Source organism: Rattus norvegicus, chromosome 9 (assembly GCF_036323735.1).
Source record: "Rattus norvegicus strain BN/NHsdMcwi chromosome 9, GRCr8, whole genome shotgun sequence".
NCBI lineage: Eukaryota > Metazoa > Chordata > Mammalia > Rodentia > Muridae > Rattus > Rattus norvegicus.
In genome coordinates this window covers 84,614,973-84,633,347 of record NC_086027.1, presented here as the reverse complement: position 1 = coordinate 84,633,347, position 18,375 = coordinate 84,614,973, and the positions used below count along the sequence as shown (strand labels likewise).

Genomic DNA, 18,375 nt, shown 5'->3' with positions numbered 1-18,375 from the left:
AGGATCAAGCACACTTCTCAGCCTCTTCCGGCCTCCATGCCACCTGAACTCCTCAGCCACAGACTCCTTGCCTGTCTTCGAAGGGTGCCATGTTGGCTCTCCTTCTGACTCCAACTTTTCCTCATCCTACATCAAAGGAACTTTTGATGGCATCCCTGGGGCCACCTGGATAATTCAGAATCAACTCTTTAAACAAATCACAGCTACATCTGTATCTTAGGGACTGAAGAAATGGCTCAAGAGTTAAGAGCACTTGTTCCTCTTGCAGAGGATCCTGGTGCAGAGAATCCCGGTTCGAGTCCCAGCACTCATACGATGACTGACAACCACACATAACTCCAGCTCCAGGGAAACCGATGTCCTCTCTGACCTCCATGAATCCCATACACACAGTCGTGTACATACATATCGTGCAGACAAGCCAACATTAACTGAAAATAATATAATATAATATAATAAATAATAATAAATAATGAATATAATAAACAAATAATTCTTTTTTAAAAAAACCTGTCTTAGTATTCTAATCATATGAAGAAACACCGTGACCATGGCGATTCTTATAAAGGAAAACATTTAGTTAGGGCTGACCTACAGTTTCAGAGATTTAATCCATTATCATCATGGCCTATGGGAGCAATTCCTATTCAACCCATCACAACTCCTTTCATTATATAAGGTCATATAATATTAGTCCTGAGGTAGAATATGGATATACATCAAGGTATTATTCAATCCATTTCTCTGAGACTCCATTTTCTTCACTTGTACAGAGGAAACACGAACTTATATATCAATTTGGTTGGGCCAAGGCCTCCAGGGACTTAGTCAAACAGCAGGTCAAAAATATCACAAGGAAGGTATTTTTAAGCCAATTAGCACTTACATTGAACTAATTACTGTGAAAGGTGATGGTATCCTCCAAAATGTGATAAATACTGCCCTAAGAGTTCAAGATACTTTGCATGTGTATGTATGTGTAGTATGCATGCATGTGTGGATTCCTGTTTGCCTGTGTGTGTGCACATACATGTAGAGATTGGGTTAACCTCAGATGTCTTCCTCATTACAATCCACGTTATACACTGAGGCAGGGTCTCTCACTTGAACCCAGAGGTCACTAATTGAGCTAGGTCAGCCAGCCACCTTACTCTGGTTCCCGCTCCCTCTCCCCTCCCCCGCCCCAGCAGGCTACTCAGAAGTCCTACCAGGCTTACTCATCATTTACATGGATTCTGGGGAGCTGGCCTCCACTCTTCACATTTCTGCATCAAGTGCTTTGCTCACTGATCCCCCTCTCCAGCCATCAGTTGAAATTTTTAAAAATAAGGAATCAACATTCCAAAGGGCTAGAGAAGTGGTTCCGTGGTTTAGAGCACTGGCAGCTCTTCCAGAGGACCTGGGTTCAGTTCACAGCACTCACATGGTGGCTCACAACCATCTCTAACTCTGGTTTCAGATCTTCTGCCCTCTTCTGGCCCCTTTGGGTACTGCACTCATCTGCACGCAGCCACACATAGGCACGCATAATTGAAAATAAAATTAAAAAATCTTCCAAGAAAGAAGACTACCTGGAGGTAACATTCCAACTCAGCCTGAAACACCAGGTTCTTCCCTGAGTTTCCAGCCCAGCTTGTCAGGCAGATTTCAGACTTGCAGGCATCAAAAATCATTTAAAGGAATTGATTGACAATTCCTTTTTAAAAAATCAAAACAGGGGCTGGAGAGATGGCTCAGTGGTTAAGAGCACTGACTGCTCTTCCAGAGGTCCTGAGTTTAAATCCCAGCAACCACATGGTGGGTCACAACCATCTGTAATGGGATCCAATGCCCTCTTCTGGTGTGTCTGAAGACAGCGACAGTGTACTTATATATAATAAATATAAAACTTTAAACAAAAAAATCAAAACAGATAAATGATAAACAGATAGATTAGATAAAAATAGAACTGGATCTTTGTGGTCAGCATTGAGGTGAAAACGTATACACTGCTCAGTATACTACCTAAATTCAATAAATAGCAAATGTGAGTGTTACAAATTTAAAGGGATTGTGGTTTATTCTTGAAAATTTCATACATGAGTACATTGCAACTACACCCTTTCCTCTCCCTGTTTCAATTCATACCATGTCTGTCTTCACATCTACCTCATATATATATATATATATATATATATATATGTGTGTGTGTGTGTGTGTGTGTGTGTATACATATATATAGTAATATTGTATATATGAATGCATATGCATATTATATATACACCAAATCCAATTAGTATTACCTGTATGTGCATATTTTTAGAGTTCAGCAGGTATCATACATTTTAACACACACGCACACACGCACACACACGCACACACAGGCGTGCATACACGTGTGAAGTGCCATTACACTACAATGGACTAGTGTGGAAGGACTGGCAAGTCCAAGCCCATATCTACTTGCTCCTTACAGCTAAGGACATATCCCCACATACTTCTAGGGTCCTCTGTGTGCCCTTCACAGAAGACTGTGCCTCTATGGAGTCACTTCCTCTGGAAGTAGAGAGTTCTGCGCTATCCAACAGTGATTATCAGCTTTATCAGAGTCTCCAGAATTGAGCCATAGCCATGGGATGCAGGCAAGTCCACAAACAAAAGTCAGAGAAGGGTCCGGATCTACTCCAATGTCATGCCACTTGGTCACAGGTTTGGGAGCAGGACTAGCATACCAAATGAGTCAGCTTCAAAGATGAAGAAAACCTCCCACAGGAGCCTTCTGCAACCTCACTGACTGAATGAGTGAGGAAGGAAGGAAACATGAGAAAATGTGGCGTGTACATCCCTACCTAAAGATGGCAGGCATAGCATCAACTCCTCATGTACATCTCTACCTAAAGATGGCGGGCATAGCGTCAACTCCGCCTGTAATCCCTACCTAAAGATGGCGGGCATAGCGTCAACTCCGCCTGTAATCCCTACCTAAAGATGGCGGGCATAGCGTCAACTCTGCATGCACATCCCTACCTAAAGATGGTGAGCACAGTGTCAACTCCGCCTGTAATCCCTACCTAAAGATGGCGGGTATAGCGTCAACTCTGCATGCACATCCCTACCTAAAGATGGCAGGCACAGTGTCTCCAAGACATGTGACTCCATCATACTCTAAAACTGTTTCCAGTTGTCCGCATGAACTGGACTTTACAGAGAAAGCCTGCTGACATCAGTGGAGGAACATCTACCAAAGTCCATGCTGTCTGGGTTGCCATATTCTCTAGCTGCTCATTTGTTCCCCGGAGCTCTCTGGAGCCAGGCCTGGAGGCTGTTTAGGTGATGCCACTCAGCTATGGGAAAGCACTTCAAGTCTCCCTTTGAGCTGCCACAGGCAACGGTGTCTTAAGTTCAAACGCTGTGGCAATTTGCATGGTAATTTACACTGCAGCCCTTTGTCCCCCTGTCATCCTGAAGAAGCCCCTGGAAAGCTGAGGGAGAGCAGCTCATATGTGTACTGCCTACTTGACACACTGTGATTTCATCCCCTCTCGCCAGACAGAAGGGGCGGGGACACGGGTGGGCTTTATTGTGGCGGCAAGATTTCTTTGACATTGTTCAGTTAGAGGGGCTGGAAGGCAGATGGGGTAAAGCCATCACTTGGCTGCTCTGTAAGAAAACCTAATATTGGAAAGTATTTGAGATTAGCTACAAGGCGACCTTCCACACTGAAATAAAAAGTAATATCTTCCATTGATCAATGTTCTTCCATTTTCCAAAATACAATTCTATTTTGCACGGAGCCATATTGGATTTGGGCCTAGTCGCTTTTTGACTGCATGGTTCAAAGTGACTCTGGGCTGTTTGGCCACAGAGACTCACCCCGAAGATGACTGCCATAAATCTTAAGATTGTTGGATAAAGCCTCTCCCATGAATTTACGGCACAGGAGTATAACATTCAAGGGATGCCTCAGCTCGAGCAGATACCAGTTATCTCCTCAGTCAACACCCAGTGTCTCCACCACCTGACCTCATCGCCTGACTTCTTTGCCTCCAGCTATCACTGCCTATACCCTCATCTCCCCCTCCTTCATATTTCACAAAGGTCACTCCCCCTACCTGAAAGCCTTAAAAGTTGCAATGTTCATCCCAATAAACGAGACCTTGACAACAGAACTTTTGCTTGGTCTCCTTCTTCTCTTCACCCCCATTTTGGCCCACAGGTAGAAAGCCTCTTCGGGACCCTGAATAACTGGGTCCCCGCTGGCGGGGACAAGTGGCGCCCGAACACAGGGACCCCGAAGCAAGGCCGACTACAGGACGATGGAGATAAGAGAGCTGCAGCGGGAATCAAGGACTCTTCAGGCCGCATCGCTCGTGCGTCGCTGGAGAAGGAGGTAAGGACCGGTCGAATAATTGTCGTCTAATTGCCATGGGGAAGGTATGGATTTAGGAGGCTTGTTTCATAGGAGAGATCAAGCGCTCACTCAGGGAGAGAGGATTAAGAGTTAAGAAAAAGGATTTAATCAAGTTTTTTTGTTTTATTGATGAAAGGTGTCCCTGGTTAATTTTAAGCAGTGTGGGGCTAGCTTAAGTAAAACTTGTAATAAAAAGGGACAAGGTAATGGTAAAGTGTTTTTGCATATGCGTTCTTTTAGAGTTATATTTTAGTCTTTGGATCCTGACTAGAGATAGTTTACACCCTAGACATGAGAGAGAATGGGTTTGGGAAAAAACAGTCCTCCCGGACTCTCCACGGATGCTTTGGAGAAAGAGAAAAACTTTTCAGGGCTCTCCTGGGAACAGAAGAAAGGCAGGAGACGTCCTGCCTCTCTGCTGGCTCCTATTGGAGAAATGCTTATTTCTAGTTCTGGGTTCCATAGGTAGGATATGTGGGTCCCTATCGTGGGACACCATCTAGTTTTTTCCCTCTATGTCTATTGTGTGTCCTTGGTGCACCAAGCTGTCCATGTCTGTCAGTTTATGTCTGTGGTCTTTGTTTCTCGTTGTTTAAATGTTTTATGTTTCGTGTTTAAAAGAAAAAATGATAAAAACTTTATCTGCCAGTCGTTCACACCTTGACTTGGTTTTAACTCGTTTCAAGAAGGGAACAATGCATAAAAAACAGTTTCAATTGGCTTTTGGAGCCTACATCTGTAGCTAGAAGCCTAAGTCTGCTGGACAAGCTCCCCAGGGGCTGGCTAAATGTTTATACTAGCTGATCCTAAAGACACCAGGAGCTTCACAGCTTAAAAGGTGTAACATTGGTAACAGAAAGTTGGCTTAAAACTGTAATTTGGATATGAGCCAACCTAGGGAAACAGGTCCAAATTGAGGTAATATTTTTATGGAATTCTTATTCTAAAAACCAGGCTTCTAAAAGATTTTTAGGGCAGTGTCTCTTTGTTGAGGTATTGGAGACCACACCATCGTGCGTTCACATGTAGGAATTGGCAATCATAGCCAAAGGTGTGGTTTGCCCTAAAGTTACTGTATTTTGATGCTAATTCCACTGTCCCAAGAACAGCTGCCTAGTCACATACTCAGAACTCAGGTGACTTTCCAAAGTTGTGGCTGTGCTCTGGTGTTACAAAGAGATCTTAAAGATTGTGATTAAAGATTGTCAGTGTTACATTGACTAACTCAAACTTATTTATAATTAAGAAAAAAATCAAACAGGTAGAGATTGTTACAGGATTTAAAAAGGATTGATGAGGTTTTAGAACTTGTGAGAGCATTACAGCTTGTTTGCTTACTCCAACTGCCATTTCAAGATAGATTTAGAGGATTATTTTTATACAATTTGTTTAAGTCCTGGCGATTGTGAGTTTTCATTTCGTGAGCTTGCTTATAATTTTAGAGAGCCCATAAAGTGATATCATTAAAATTTTTACTAAAGAATGGCTAATAGCCTTATATTATGTAATTTTGTCGCTTCTTCAATGTAAGAAGTTAGAACTTTGAATCTTTCAGTGTATATGGACATTTTTACTACAAACCTTTGCTCTCAAAATGAGCTTTAACATTTGGGGAGTAACTATTGCTCCAGAGAAGATTCAATATTCATTTTTAATATTTAAAACTAATTTTAAGCTTCTAAGGATATGTTAATTGCCAAAGTACCTCACCTTACCAGAGGACTTAACTTTGTTATCCTCATTGGAGATAAAGCTTTTGTCATTAGTACAAAATTGTAGGCTAGAGTCATGGAAGTATTTTAAAAAGAAACCTGGTGAAACATACCTTATTCCAAACAGCAATCAAATTGGTTATTACAAAATACTGATATTTGGCCTATTACATATACAAATTTCAGGCAAAATTGATAATTTTACTCCTTGCATGCTTTTGTATTTACTGTAAATTTGTGCATACAACCCATAGAAAATGCGCTTACTGTATTTATAGGTGGTTCATCTAATGAAAAGGCTACATGTATGATTGGATCACTTGTTTATTCTCTTGAGTTTCTGCTGCTTCAGCACAGATTATTAAATTCCTGGCTTTAGCCACTGTTTTTATAATGTTAAAAAAAAAAACAAGCTTTCAATTCATATACTGATAGCCAATGTGCTGCTTGTGGTTTACAATTGATTTCAATTACTTAATGCTTTATTAGAGACAAGTTTTCTACATGAAATCAGTGAGTGATTTCAGCGTAAATTGTCTGACAACTCACTGTCCTTTCAGTGCTCTGGCTCAGACAACTAAACAAAACCATAGACCCAGCTCTTTGAAAATGGTAATGGAGTTGATAACACACCCTCTTGAAAAGAGGAAGACTCCATTTGCTTACTTTCAACTCCCAGCCTCACCCTACCGGCTCAGGGATTTCTAGTGCGACTAAATCTGGACAATATTTATAGGATTTGGCATCTCTAATTAATGCTTATGTTTAGGTAAATAAAGCTGGTGAGGGGCTGGAGAGATGGCTCAGTGGTTAAGAGCACTAAGTACTGTTCCTTTATAGGCCATTTAAGAACTCAAATTAGATTGCCTAGACCCCTTAGCAAGGGAGGACAATGATACCAGACAGATTATAGGCCTTACATAGGAACAGTTAGTAAAAAAATCTCATTCTTTATATATCCAAAACAGTAATGCTGGAGACAATAATTTGGTATAAAAGTAAATTTATAAATACAAGTGCTCAGTGTCCTCAATTTAATCCTTAAGGACTTATCTTAATAAATAATATTTTAACAATATTTTAATAAATAAAAAGGGGAGTTATCCCTGTATGCTAAAATATGCTCCTTTTATTTCGATTTTAAAATTTGGATGCCAAGGAACACTCTGAGTTTATGGCACCCTACAGCTAGGCATACTTCTGCCTAGGTGAAATAGAAAGATCCACATATTGGCATGATCCTGTTCAGATATTTTATATGGGGAAGAGGGAATCTTTGTGTTTTTTCTACAGGATGCTACAGGAGTGTGCCAGCTGCCCGAGTGGCTGGTGAGACTTGCTGATCCTGGGAGCATGAAGATTCAGCTCTCCTGGTTCGGGTCCCTGGAGTCATTCCTGTGTCCTTGGAGGAATATGGAGGATTCCCACTCATCTTTTGTCATCACAGAAATTCTGGCGTTGCTGCAGTCATTGTGTCCCGTCCCACCACGGCCTGCGCTCCGACCCTCTGTGCACTGTTGCTTGGTGGAAGCTGCTGTGGACTGGGGAACTCTGCCCTGGTTTTGCAGATCTCAGACATGGTTCCATTGCCTGCTGGTTGTTCCAGAGAAGAATGACCGATCCTGAACTGTCCTGGGAAAGACCTTGGCATTTTCGCTGCTATTGTAGCAGCCATTACTGCTGCAGCCATTGTGTCTGCAGTGTCTAGAGCTACCCTCCCCCAATCTATTGTTAGGCAAGCACAGTGGGTGAACTTTCTGGAGTAGTTGCTAACAATTGGGAATTCTAAATTTTATTACAGGAGAGGCTTGACTAGGTCCTTGGTGGTATGGCCATAGCAGCTGAGGAGAACCAGATGAGGTGCCTACAACTTATCGGGAGAGGCTCAATTTCCACAATCTCTTATATTAATGCCATCTGGCTCCTGCTCCTTCGCCCCTGGGCTCAAGTAAGAGGAATGAGAAGATGATCCAATGTAGCTTTCCTCAGTGACGGGCAACTTCCTCTGACCCTTGACCAATCTAGACATGGAGCCTTGAGGGCGACAAGGTGGTCCTATGACAGATAAGTCTGGGGTTTGAGAGGTCGATCCTAAGACAGAGGTGGCTACACCCCGTTTAAACGTGCGGGCCGGTCAAATGCTCCTCTGCCCAGTTTCTCCCCCAATAACACACACGTATAGCCCAGAACGGTGTGTTACAGCATAAGTTCATTCCTAGCCATTGGGGTGCAGTCCTAACTGCAAGAGTGGCTCACCATGGCCGAGCTGGGCACTCTGTGAGGCATGTCTGATCTCTCTCAGACCACTACTTCCACCTAATGGTTTTTTTTTTTTTAAAGAAAAATGGGGGAGATGCACGGAGCCATATTGGATTTGGGCCTAGTCGCTTTTTGACTGCATGGTTCAAAGTGACTCTGGGCTGTTTGGCCACAGAGACTCACCCCGAAGATGACTGCCATAAATCTTAAGATTGTTGGATAAAGCCTCTCCCATGAATTTACGGCACAGGAGTATAACATTCAAGGGATGCCTCAGCTCGAGCAGATACCAGTTATCTCCTCAGTCAACACCCAGTGTCTCCACCACCTGACCTCATCGCCTGACTTCTTTGCCTCCAGCTATCACTGCCTATACCCTCATCTCCCCCTCCTTCATATTTCACAAAGGTCACTCCCCCTACCTGAAAGCCTTAAAAGTTGCAATGTTCATCCCAATAAACGAGACCTTGACAACAGAACTTTTGCTTGGTCTCCTTCTTCTCTTCACCCCCATTTTGGCCCACAGGTAGAAAGCCTCTTCGGGACCCTGAATAACTGGGTCCCCGCTGGCGGGGACACTATTTTCGGTCTCCAGTGAGGTGGGAAGAAAGCTCAAAATTAAGGGTTAAAGTTGGGGGGAAGGGGGAGTCTTTCCTGAAAGCGAGAAGAATTAGGACAGCCTGTCCAGGAAGGCCATGAGAAAACCATCCAAAACATGCGTTCTCTCGAAAACCATGACCATGACCTAGACTCCAGACCCTTGCTTAAGAGACAGACTCTAATAAGATGAGATGTTCCAGAAGGGCAGGAGGATGCAGAACGCGATCATGGAACAAGCAGTGACAATGGCCTAACGGTGGCAGTGACTGCTCAGCAGCACAATAGCATGGACATGAAGTCCTAGCTATTTGGGAAGCTGAGGCAGGAGGACTGCTTGATTTCAGAATTCCAAGGCTATTCTGGACAACACAGTGAGACCCTGTTGCAAGAAACAATAAGGGAGTGATCTTGATGGCAATGGCAGGAATGAGCACAGCCATAGGGACCACAATGATGAAGGCGATGACAGCACCTAGTTTGTAGCAAGCACTGAATTACACACCACACACCAGGCTAATCCCTTAGTGTGTTTTTAACCTTGATCTTAACAATCCCACCGAGGTGTGTTTCTCCCCACTTCCCAGGTGAAAAAATCGAGTCTCAGAGGAATAAATAAAGAGACTCGTTCAAAGAAATGTTGAGATAAGCACTGGAGGGCTCAGTGTATAGGAGCACTTGCAGCACAAGGAGAGGGACCTGAGATCAGAACCCCAGCATCCACACAGAAAGTCAGGGGTGGCCACGGGCATACCTGCACACCCAGTACGGGAAAGGGGCAGAAACAGGAAGCTCTCTTGGCCTTGCTGGTCAGTCAGCCTAGCCAAAAAAGGCAAGTTCCAGGCTCCATGAGATACTCTGCCTCAAGGGAATAGAAGAGGAATAGATCAGGACCCCCAATATCTTCCTATTCTTGTCAGCCCAGACATGCACATATACTACACACACACACACACACACACACACACACACACACACACACACATACACAGAGTAAATTATTTTAATTAAAGAATAAAAAGCAATGTTGAAATCAGAACTCACTTTCTGGCAGTTCCCCTTAGTTTGGTGTTTCCATATTATCCTAGATGACCATCCACCCTATGACAGATGAAGCAAAATTTGTTCCATGCCCCTTGTAAAAAGTTTCCAAACGCAGTCTCTTGGGAAAAGAAAAGAAACGCTGAGCATTGAGAGCATGAGGCAGTTATAACATCAAAGAGGCTTAAAGCTGGGTCTGTGAGGTCTGAACCACCAGGTGCATACTGAAGGTTTGCACAGATGCACCCGTTCATTCGTGGAAGGCAGGGATTAATGCCACAGCTCCGGTATAGGGGGTAGAGGGAACCTGGCAGCATTGATTTGTCAGTGCAAGTAAAGAGAGTGTCAAAGGGGAGCATTAGGAATTAATCCACCAAAGAGTAATGAACTAAAAAGTTGCGATTTGAAAAGGCTCAAGCAGCCCATGACATGCAACAAGGTATCAATGAACCTGTCACAGCTACCAGCAGAAGGAAAGGTCTCGCTTCCATTAATGATGCAGTACATTGTTTTACTTTCAAATGTCAAATAGATAAATAAATAACAACCTTCTCAAGGTGGGTGGCAAGGTCCATTTACACCCTGTGGGAAACTGTCACAAAAGATGCTTCCCTGAGCTTCTGTGAGCACTTCCCAGTAACAGCAGAGAGAAGATACAAAAGCTGTAAAGCCCATCTCTGAAACACTGTTGCTCAAAGGTCTGTGCCTCTCTGTGATCTACAGAGATAAAAGGGAAAACCTCCTTCACATAACCCCCAGCAGCACCAGGGAGTTGACACAAACCTGTGCTAGAATTCAAAAGGAGGTTCCATTCACTCCCATCCTAGCCATGGCCCTTAGCTTCCTTCCTCCGCTAGATTAGAAGCTCCTTGAAGCCAGAATTCTCTGCTTTGCTGCTCTAATTTGTTCCCACAGTAACCACCAGCCCAGTTAGGTAGAATATTCTATCCAGGAAAAGTAACCTTATGCTGGCACCTATTAGAAGCCCCCAGACCCATTTGAGACCACTTCTCCCAAACTGGTAAGATTTACCAGTCTTAAATTTCCCTTAGCAACAACTTCACGTCTGGGAGTTATCTGTCACAGCAGTGGTTGCCACCACATAAGTGGCATCCACAACCATTCAGTGTGCAAGATTATTCTTGGGTGGGGAAATACTTCAATCAGTAGCAAGGATCAGAGTTAGGGCTCCAGAACCCATGTTTTCAAATGCTGAATGGGGTGCTGTGTGTTCCCACAAGCACTGGGAGGTAGAAACAGACACGGAGTTAGCTGGCCAGCCAGCCTAGCCCACTTGATCAGTTCTGGTCCAAAGAGAAACTCTGTTTTTTTTTGGGTTTTTTTTTTTAACTGAACAGCCCCTTAGGAGTGACACCCAAAGTTGTTTTCTGGCTAACACATTCATGTGCACACCCATTCATGTCTACACAAAAACAAATGCACACAGACATGCACACACACACACACACCACACAGGAACATTCACACACATGCTTGCCCTAACATACATTGACCCATAGGCTCACAAGCATACATGGATATATGTAAACTGCCGCTTACCCAGCCCAGTTTACACACACACACACACACACACACACACACACAGAGGAAGGGAGTCTCAAAAAAAAAAAAAACCCTTTAGAGAACCTGCAGTATGAACAACTCGGGACCACTGGATAAGACCTCCAGTCTAGAATGCTCTTTCAGAACACTGCACTGTGCCCCTAGTCAGTCTCATGGGTTGGCATGAATGCCCCATCATGTGTTGGGGTTTTTCTGGTGTGCTATGTATTCAAATATTAAACTCTGTACCCCAAGATCTGGTTGCCCCGAGACGAGCAGATTCTCATGTACACCAGCTTTTGCTGTGCAAACCTGGGTCCCATGTTAATTGGTCAATAAAAGGCTAAAGCCTGTGATTGGACAGTAGAGAGAGGAAGGCAGGGCATCTTGGGAAGGAGAAAGGAACTCTGGAGAGAAAATGGAAGGCCTTTTTCACCAGGAGACTTGAGGGGAGACAGATGTGACTATGAACCTGGAAGGTACAGCCAGCCACATGGATGGATGGGACTAGGTGGTCGGGTTAGCTTAGGTGACCTAGTTGAACATCTAGCCAGCAAAGGCCTAAGCTTTAAAACACTACAAGGTCTCTGTGTGCTTATTTGGGGGAGCCAGCTGGTTAAGCAAGAACTGCCGCTGTATTAATTTCCAGCATTAATATATACATAATAATAGTAATAATTCATTTTACACTCGAGGAAAATCCCAAAAATCCAGTCAGCCCCAGCAGAGTTATTCTATGCCCACCCCACCAAATGCTAACAGACACTACGCTCAGCATGAGCCATTAGTCTTCACTCCCAGCCCTTTGTGCTGACTTTTAGAGGAGCTAGAACCCACAAACTGCATGTCTTGCAATAAGCCTCGGTTCTTGCAAACACACGAGAATGGCAGGTTACTCACAGGTGGGAGCATGTATTCCTGCTCTATTGTTGCCATAGCAACTTACTCTCAACTTACCGGCTTCAAGCAACACTCACCTATTATCTCACACAGATCTGTAAGTCAGAAGCCCAGTGGGCTCAGCAGGTCCATTGCTTAGGGCCTCTGCTTAGGGTCTCACAAGGCCAGAAACAAGGTACTAGCTGACCTGGTTCTCATCCTAGTCAGTTTTGTGAAGGTGTATAGCCGAGGATGTTTTTCCTGTTGGCTACTGGCTAGTCCTTGTCAGCTTCTGCAAGCTCCACATTCATTTGCTCAGAGCCCCTCCCTCTTCGCAGCCAGAAGTGGTTCATTGACTCCTTCGGTATTCCATCTGGTTTAGTTTTAGTTGGGTTTCTATTGCTGGGATGAAACACCATGAGAAAAGACAAAGTTGGAGAGAAACTGGTTTGCTTGGTTTACATTTCCACAGCACTGTTCATCACTGAAGATTGTCAGGACAGGAACTCAAATAGGCAGGATCTTGGAGGCAGGAGCCGATGCAGAGGCCGTGGAGGGCGCTGCTTACTGGCTTGCTCCCCACCGCTAACTCAGCTTGCTTTCTTATAGAAGTCAGAAATGCTAGCAGAGATGGCACCACCCACAATGGGCTGGGCCCTCCGCCCATCAATTACTAATCAAGAAAATACCTTGCAGGGTTGCCTACAACGGGATCTTATAGAGACATTTTCTTAACTGAGGTTCCCGCCTCTCAGATGAGCCCAGCTCGTGTCAGGTTGACATAAAACTATCTAGAGCAACTGACCCCTTGTCAACTTGACATACAAATACATCACTGTTGAGCCACAACCTTTCCATTCGCGTTCATCCCCAAGATCTCACATTAAAAATACAATAAAAACCTTAAAAATTCAAACACTAAACGTTTAGTCTCTTTAAAATAGCCAAACTCTATTAAAATTCAAAGTCTCAGAGCTAGAGAGATGGCTCAGCAGTTAAGAGCACTGGCTGCTTTTCCAGAGGTTCGGAGTTCAAATCCCAGCAAGCACACGGTGGCTCACAACCATCTGTAATGAGATCTGATGCCCTCTTCTGGCACGTAAGTGTACATGCAGATAGAGCACTCATACATAAAATAAACAGAATGCTCATATGCATAAAATAAACAAATACACCTTTTAAAAAAATTCAAAGTCTCTCAAACTATGAGCTCCTGTGAAATAAAAAATAAATTAAATACTTTCTCACTTCAAAAGGAAAGAACCAGGGCACAGTTACAACCAAAACCAAACTCCAAAACTGTAAATAACTCAATGCCCAATGTCTGGTATTCACTCACAGTTTTCTGGGTTCCTACAAACAGCTTGGGTCACTTCTCCAGTTCAACCGTCTACAACATGCACAATTCGTCTTCTAGGCTCCGGCTGGCTCCTCTCCATGGCTGCTGCTATTCTACGGTTCTTACATCTCCAAGATTGCTGGTGTTCTTACTGCAAGTGAGCTGTACTTTCACCAACAGCCTCTCCTAGGCTCTTCCGGGACTCCAGCACAATGCCAAGCCTCAGCTGCTCTCCATGACTCCTTCGTGCCTTCAAAACCAGTACCACCTGGGTGACTTTTTTACATTACCAGGTTGAGCTGCCAGCACACAGCTCAACTTTGGCCATCTCTGGAACACAGCTGCTGTGTGCTCTCAAGAAACACTTCGCAGAAGGTTTCACCCCAATGACGTTGGCCTCTTCGTTTGCTTGCTTGCTTTGGGAGGCAGGGGGTTGATTTCTTTTTGAAATAGAGTTTCTCTGTGTAGCCCTGGCTGTCCTGAAACTAGCTCTGTAGACCAGGCTGGCCTCAAACTCAGAGATCCGATTCCCTCTGCCTCCCAAGTGCTGGGGGTAAAGGCTCGCACCATAATCATCAGTAAATTCCCAGCTCCCACTGACTAGCATCAAACATCCCAGCAAAGCAAAGGTTTCTCTTTAGTAGTCCTTGTTTCTTATTAATCACAGGTCACAACCAAACCACAGGATCTTAACTCAAACCAACAAATGGCCCCCAATAGCATCTTTAAACTTCACTGTGAAACGTGGCAAGCCAGTGTAGAGAGAATCTCTTATAAGCACCACCTGTCAATAAAATAGCCAATGGCCTATGAGCTGAGGCAGGAAATAAGAGGTAGGACATTGGCAGGAGGAGAGAGGATTCTGGGAAATAGTAAGCAATAAAAGAGAAAAGAGCTACTGGGGTCGAGGGAGGAGGGATGAGATAAGAGATGAGGCCAGAGACTTACTAAGACCTAAGTCAGCAGGTAGCAGAACTCAGAGAGACACTGGGAAGAAGAGAAGGAAGAAGCAAGCTGGGGCTGAAGAGGGGTAACTAACCAAGTGGCAGACATAGAAGAGTTAAATGAGTTAAGTAAGTTATAAGCTAGGCAGGGAATGAGCCAAGGCTTACGGCCTAGGCATTTAATAATAACTAGTCTTAGAGTTGTTACTGATGGGAACTAAGAGGCCAGAAGTAAAAACAGATTTAAAAATTGATTTTACAAGCCAGGCCTCCATCTTCTACATTGCCCTCAACGTTCTTGTTTCCCAAACTCCTACAGAGCATCTCATCAATCACTGAGAGCTCAAGAGATTCCACACAAAGCTCTGAAGTCCTTCCAGTTTACTCCCCAAAACAACATGGTCAGGTCTGTCACAGCAACACCCCAAATCCTGTTAGCAATGATGTCAGTGAGGACAGGAAGCTGGAGGCAGGAGCTGATACAGAGGCCATGAAGGGTGCTGCTTACTGGCTTGCTCCCCATGGCTTGCTCAGCCTGCTTTCTTAGAACCTAAGACCACAAGCCTAGGGATAGCACCACCCACAATGGGCTGGGCCCTCGCGCCTTGATCACTAAGAAAGTGCCTTATGGACCTGCCTACAACCCAGTCCTATGGAAGCATTTTCTTAATTGGAGTTTCCTCCTCTCAGATGAGCCCAGTTTGTGTCAGGTTGGTATAAAACCACCCAGCACACCTGGAGTCCACAGCAGGCAATGACTGTCTCCGTATGATAAGCTCCGCTGATCAGCAGCCTAACTTCTATCTGCAAGTTCCATTTTATCATGTAACGCAATGTTCAAGAGCGTGACACAAGAGCCGGAGATCATGGGGACCAAAATTCTGCCTGCCACAGCAGAAGGTAAGATCTTCAGAAGTGGCAGACAGCTGTGACTCCGGTGTCCTCCACAGACCAACCACTCACAGCTGAAGCCTCTTCCTGCATCCTGCAGCAAAGCTCAGCACATCTAAAAGCTCCACTCTTGCCACATCCTGCCTTCTTGGAGGTCCCAAGATCCTATCCAATGCTCCCAGGATTGAAGAAACAAGGCTGCCCAGGTCTTGTGGACCCTGTGTCCGTCCTCTGCTTTGTAGAAGCTTCCTTTAGTTGTCAATCTCTATAACACATTGTGTGTGTGTGTGTGTGTGTGTGTATGTGTGTGTGTGTGTGTGTGTGTGTGTGTCTTTGTGTGGAGGCCAGAGGCCACCTCATGTGTCATTCTCTAGGCACCATCCTCCTTGTTTGCTAAGTCTGGGTCTCTCATTGGCTGGGAGGTCACCAAGTGGACTAGGATGGCTGGTCCATGTTGCTTGTCTTCGTGTCCTCAAGTAAGGATTACCAGCATTTGCCACATGCTCAGCTTTTTTACACGGGTGCTGGGGATCAAACCCAGGTCTTCATACTTGTCCAGCAAGCATTCTATTAACTAATCTGTCTGCCGAGCCCCACATGTTTTAACTAGAGCATGATTCATTGCACGGAGCCATATTGGATTTGGGGCTAGCCGCTTTTTGACTGCATGGTTCAAAGTGACTCTGGGTTGTTTGGCCACAGAGACTCACCCCTAAGATGACTGCCATAAGTCTTAAGATTGTTGGACAAAGCCTCTCCCATGAATTTACGGCACAGGAAGATAACATTCAAGGGATGCCTCAGCTCCCTTAGCGGATACCAGTTATCTCCTCAGTCTACACCCGGTGTCTCCACCACCTGACCTCATCGCCTGACTTCTTTGCCTCCAGCTATCACTGCCTATACCCTCATCTCCCCCCTCCTTCATATTTCACAAAGGTCACTCCCCCTACCTGAAAACCTTAAAAGCTGCAATGTTCATCCCAATAAACGAGACCTTGACAACAGAACTTTTGCTTGGTCTCCTTCTTCTCTTCACCCCCATTTTGGCCCACAGGTAGAAAGCCTCTTCGGGACCCTGAATAACTGGGTCCCCGCTGGCGGGGACAATTCATTGCCTCGGACTTAGGCAGCTTGTCTTCATTTCTACAACCAATAGAGAAACCAAAGGACAGAAGGTCCATGGAACCTTAGAAAATACTGAATTAACCAAATGCAGGCCCTTTTCCTTCATGCAGAGCCTCTCTGGGTTCTGAACACATGAACGGGCACTAAGAATATCCACGAGAGGGGGTCTAGCACACAGCATTCCTGTTTGCTCCTATGTTCTCAAGGGAAGCCTGGCTCTGTAGAGGATCGCGCATGGGGTAGAAGCCCATGTCTCAGAGAGTGGGCAAGCCTGACAGCACTGGTGGAGCTTGAAGAGCTGAAATCCTCTCAGTTGATCCTGTTCACTCTAATCAGCACTAAATCTTTGATTAACAAAAAACTGTAGCTAGGCTTGTGGAATTCAGAACACATTTGAGAGTTGACTCTGACAGTCTGGGCAACTTAAGACCATTAAGTGAGATTTGTTTTCACAATCAGCTTCCTGCAGCCTCCTTCCTTCTAAGCATCCAAGGTCAATGTGAAGGATTGTCATCCCTGAGAGTCATTAACGAAGGGGCTTACCACGAGAGTCCAGGTGGCCCTCCAGTTCTCAGCCTAACTGTGGCAATACATGTAACAGACTCTTTCTAGTGTGTGTGTGTGTGTGTGTGTGTGTGTGTGTGTGTGTGAAAGAGAGAGAGAGAGAGAGAGAGAGAGAGAGAGAGAGAGAGAGAGAGAGAGAGATGTGTATGTGGCTGGGAGGGATGCACAAAATACATTTGGAGGGAAGCCAAAAAGCAACATATCTGTCTTCCTCTATCACTTCCTCCTTATTTGTTGAGTTGGGGGTCTCTCACTGAAACTCACTGATTAGGACACAGTGGCAGGCCAAGGACTCTCTTGTCTCCACCTTCCCAGTACCAGGATTACAGGGGTGCACCTTCCCAGTATCAGGATTACAGGGGTGCACAGGGGTGCATGTGGGTGCTAAGGACCTGAACTCAGCTCCTCATGGTTGCACAGCAAACACTTTACTGGCTGAACCATGCCCAGACCCCATCACAGTGTGCTTTTTTACTTCTTCTGCTTGCTACTCCTTCCGTGGTCATCTCTTCCTCCCCCACCCATTCCCCGAGCTGCTGTTTGCCTTCCTTCCTTGACCCAATAAAAGCAGATGGGTGTGACAGCACGGGTCACAACCCCAAAAGAGAAAACAGAACATAGGAGTCCCCAAAAGCCCAGGACACAATAAGGGTTAAAGAGCGCACTCCCCTCTTGAATGCTCATACAGTCATTAAAAAATGATAATTATGATGACTTTACAACAGTGTGGAAAATGCTTATGATATAATTAATGCTAAGTGGAAAATGCAGAACACAAAATGATAGCTATACTATGATTACAGCTCCTTAAATTATACGTTCACAGGGGTAAGAACTGGAAAGGAGCACGAGGAAAAAAAAGTTTAATTTGCCGGGGATGACTGGAGACATGGGTGGATTTCTCTATATTAGGCTGGGCATTCTGTAAAGCTAAGCAAATCTTCAGAAGCTAAAATTTTAAAAAGTCAGCTGGAGGATGAACAAAAACGGAAGAGGGCAGGCGGGCATCCCAGTTGCCTGCAGGGGAGAAAGTGGCAACTCTCTAAAGAGAGAGGGACAGGTCACCTG

General features: G+C 44.7%; 1 protein-coding gene across 1 annotated transcript; it reads left to right on the top strand.

Annotated features, from left to right (window-relative positions):
- Positions 1 to 3,771: 3,771 nt before the first annotated feature.
- Positions 3,772 to 8,820, top strand: LOC134480388 (uncharacterized). Its single transcript, XM_063267912.1, has 2 exons — positions 3,772 to 4,369; positions 7,396 to 8,820. Exons 1-2 carry the CDS (start codon positions 3,938 to 3,940, stop codon positions 7,726 to 7,728), a joined length of 765 nt encoding a protein of 254 aa, XP_063123982.1. The 5' UTR covers positions 3,772 to 3,937; the 3' UTR covers positions 7,729 to 8,820.
- The last annotated feature ends 9,555 nt before the right edge of the window (positions 8,821 to 18,375 follow it).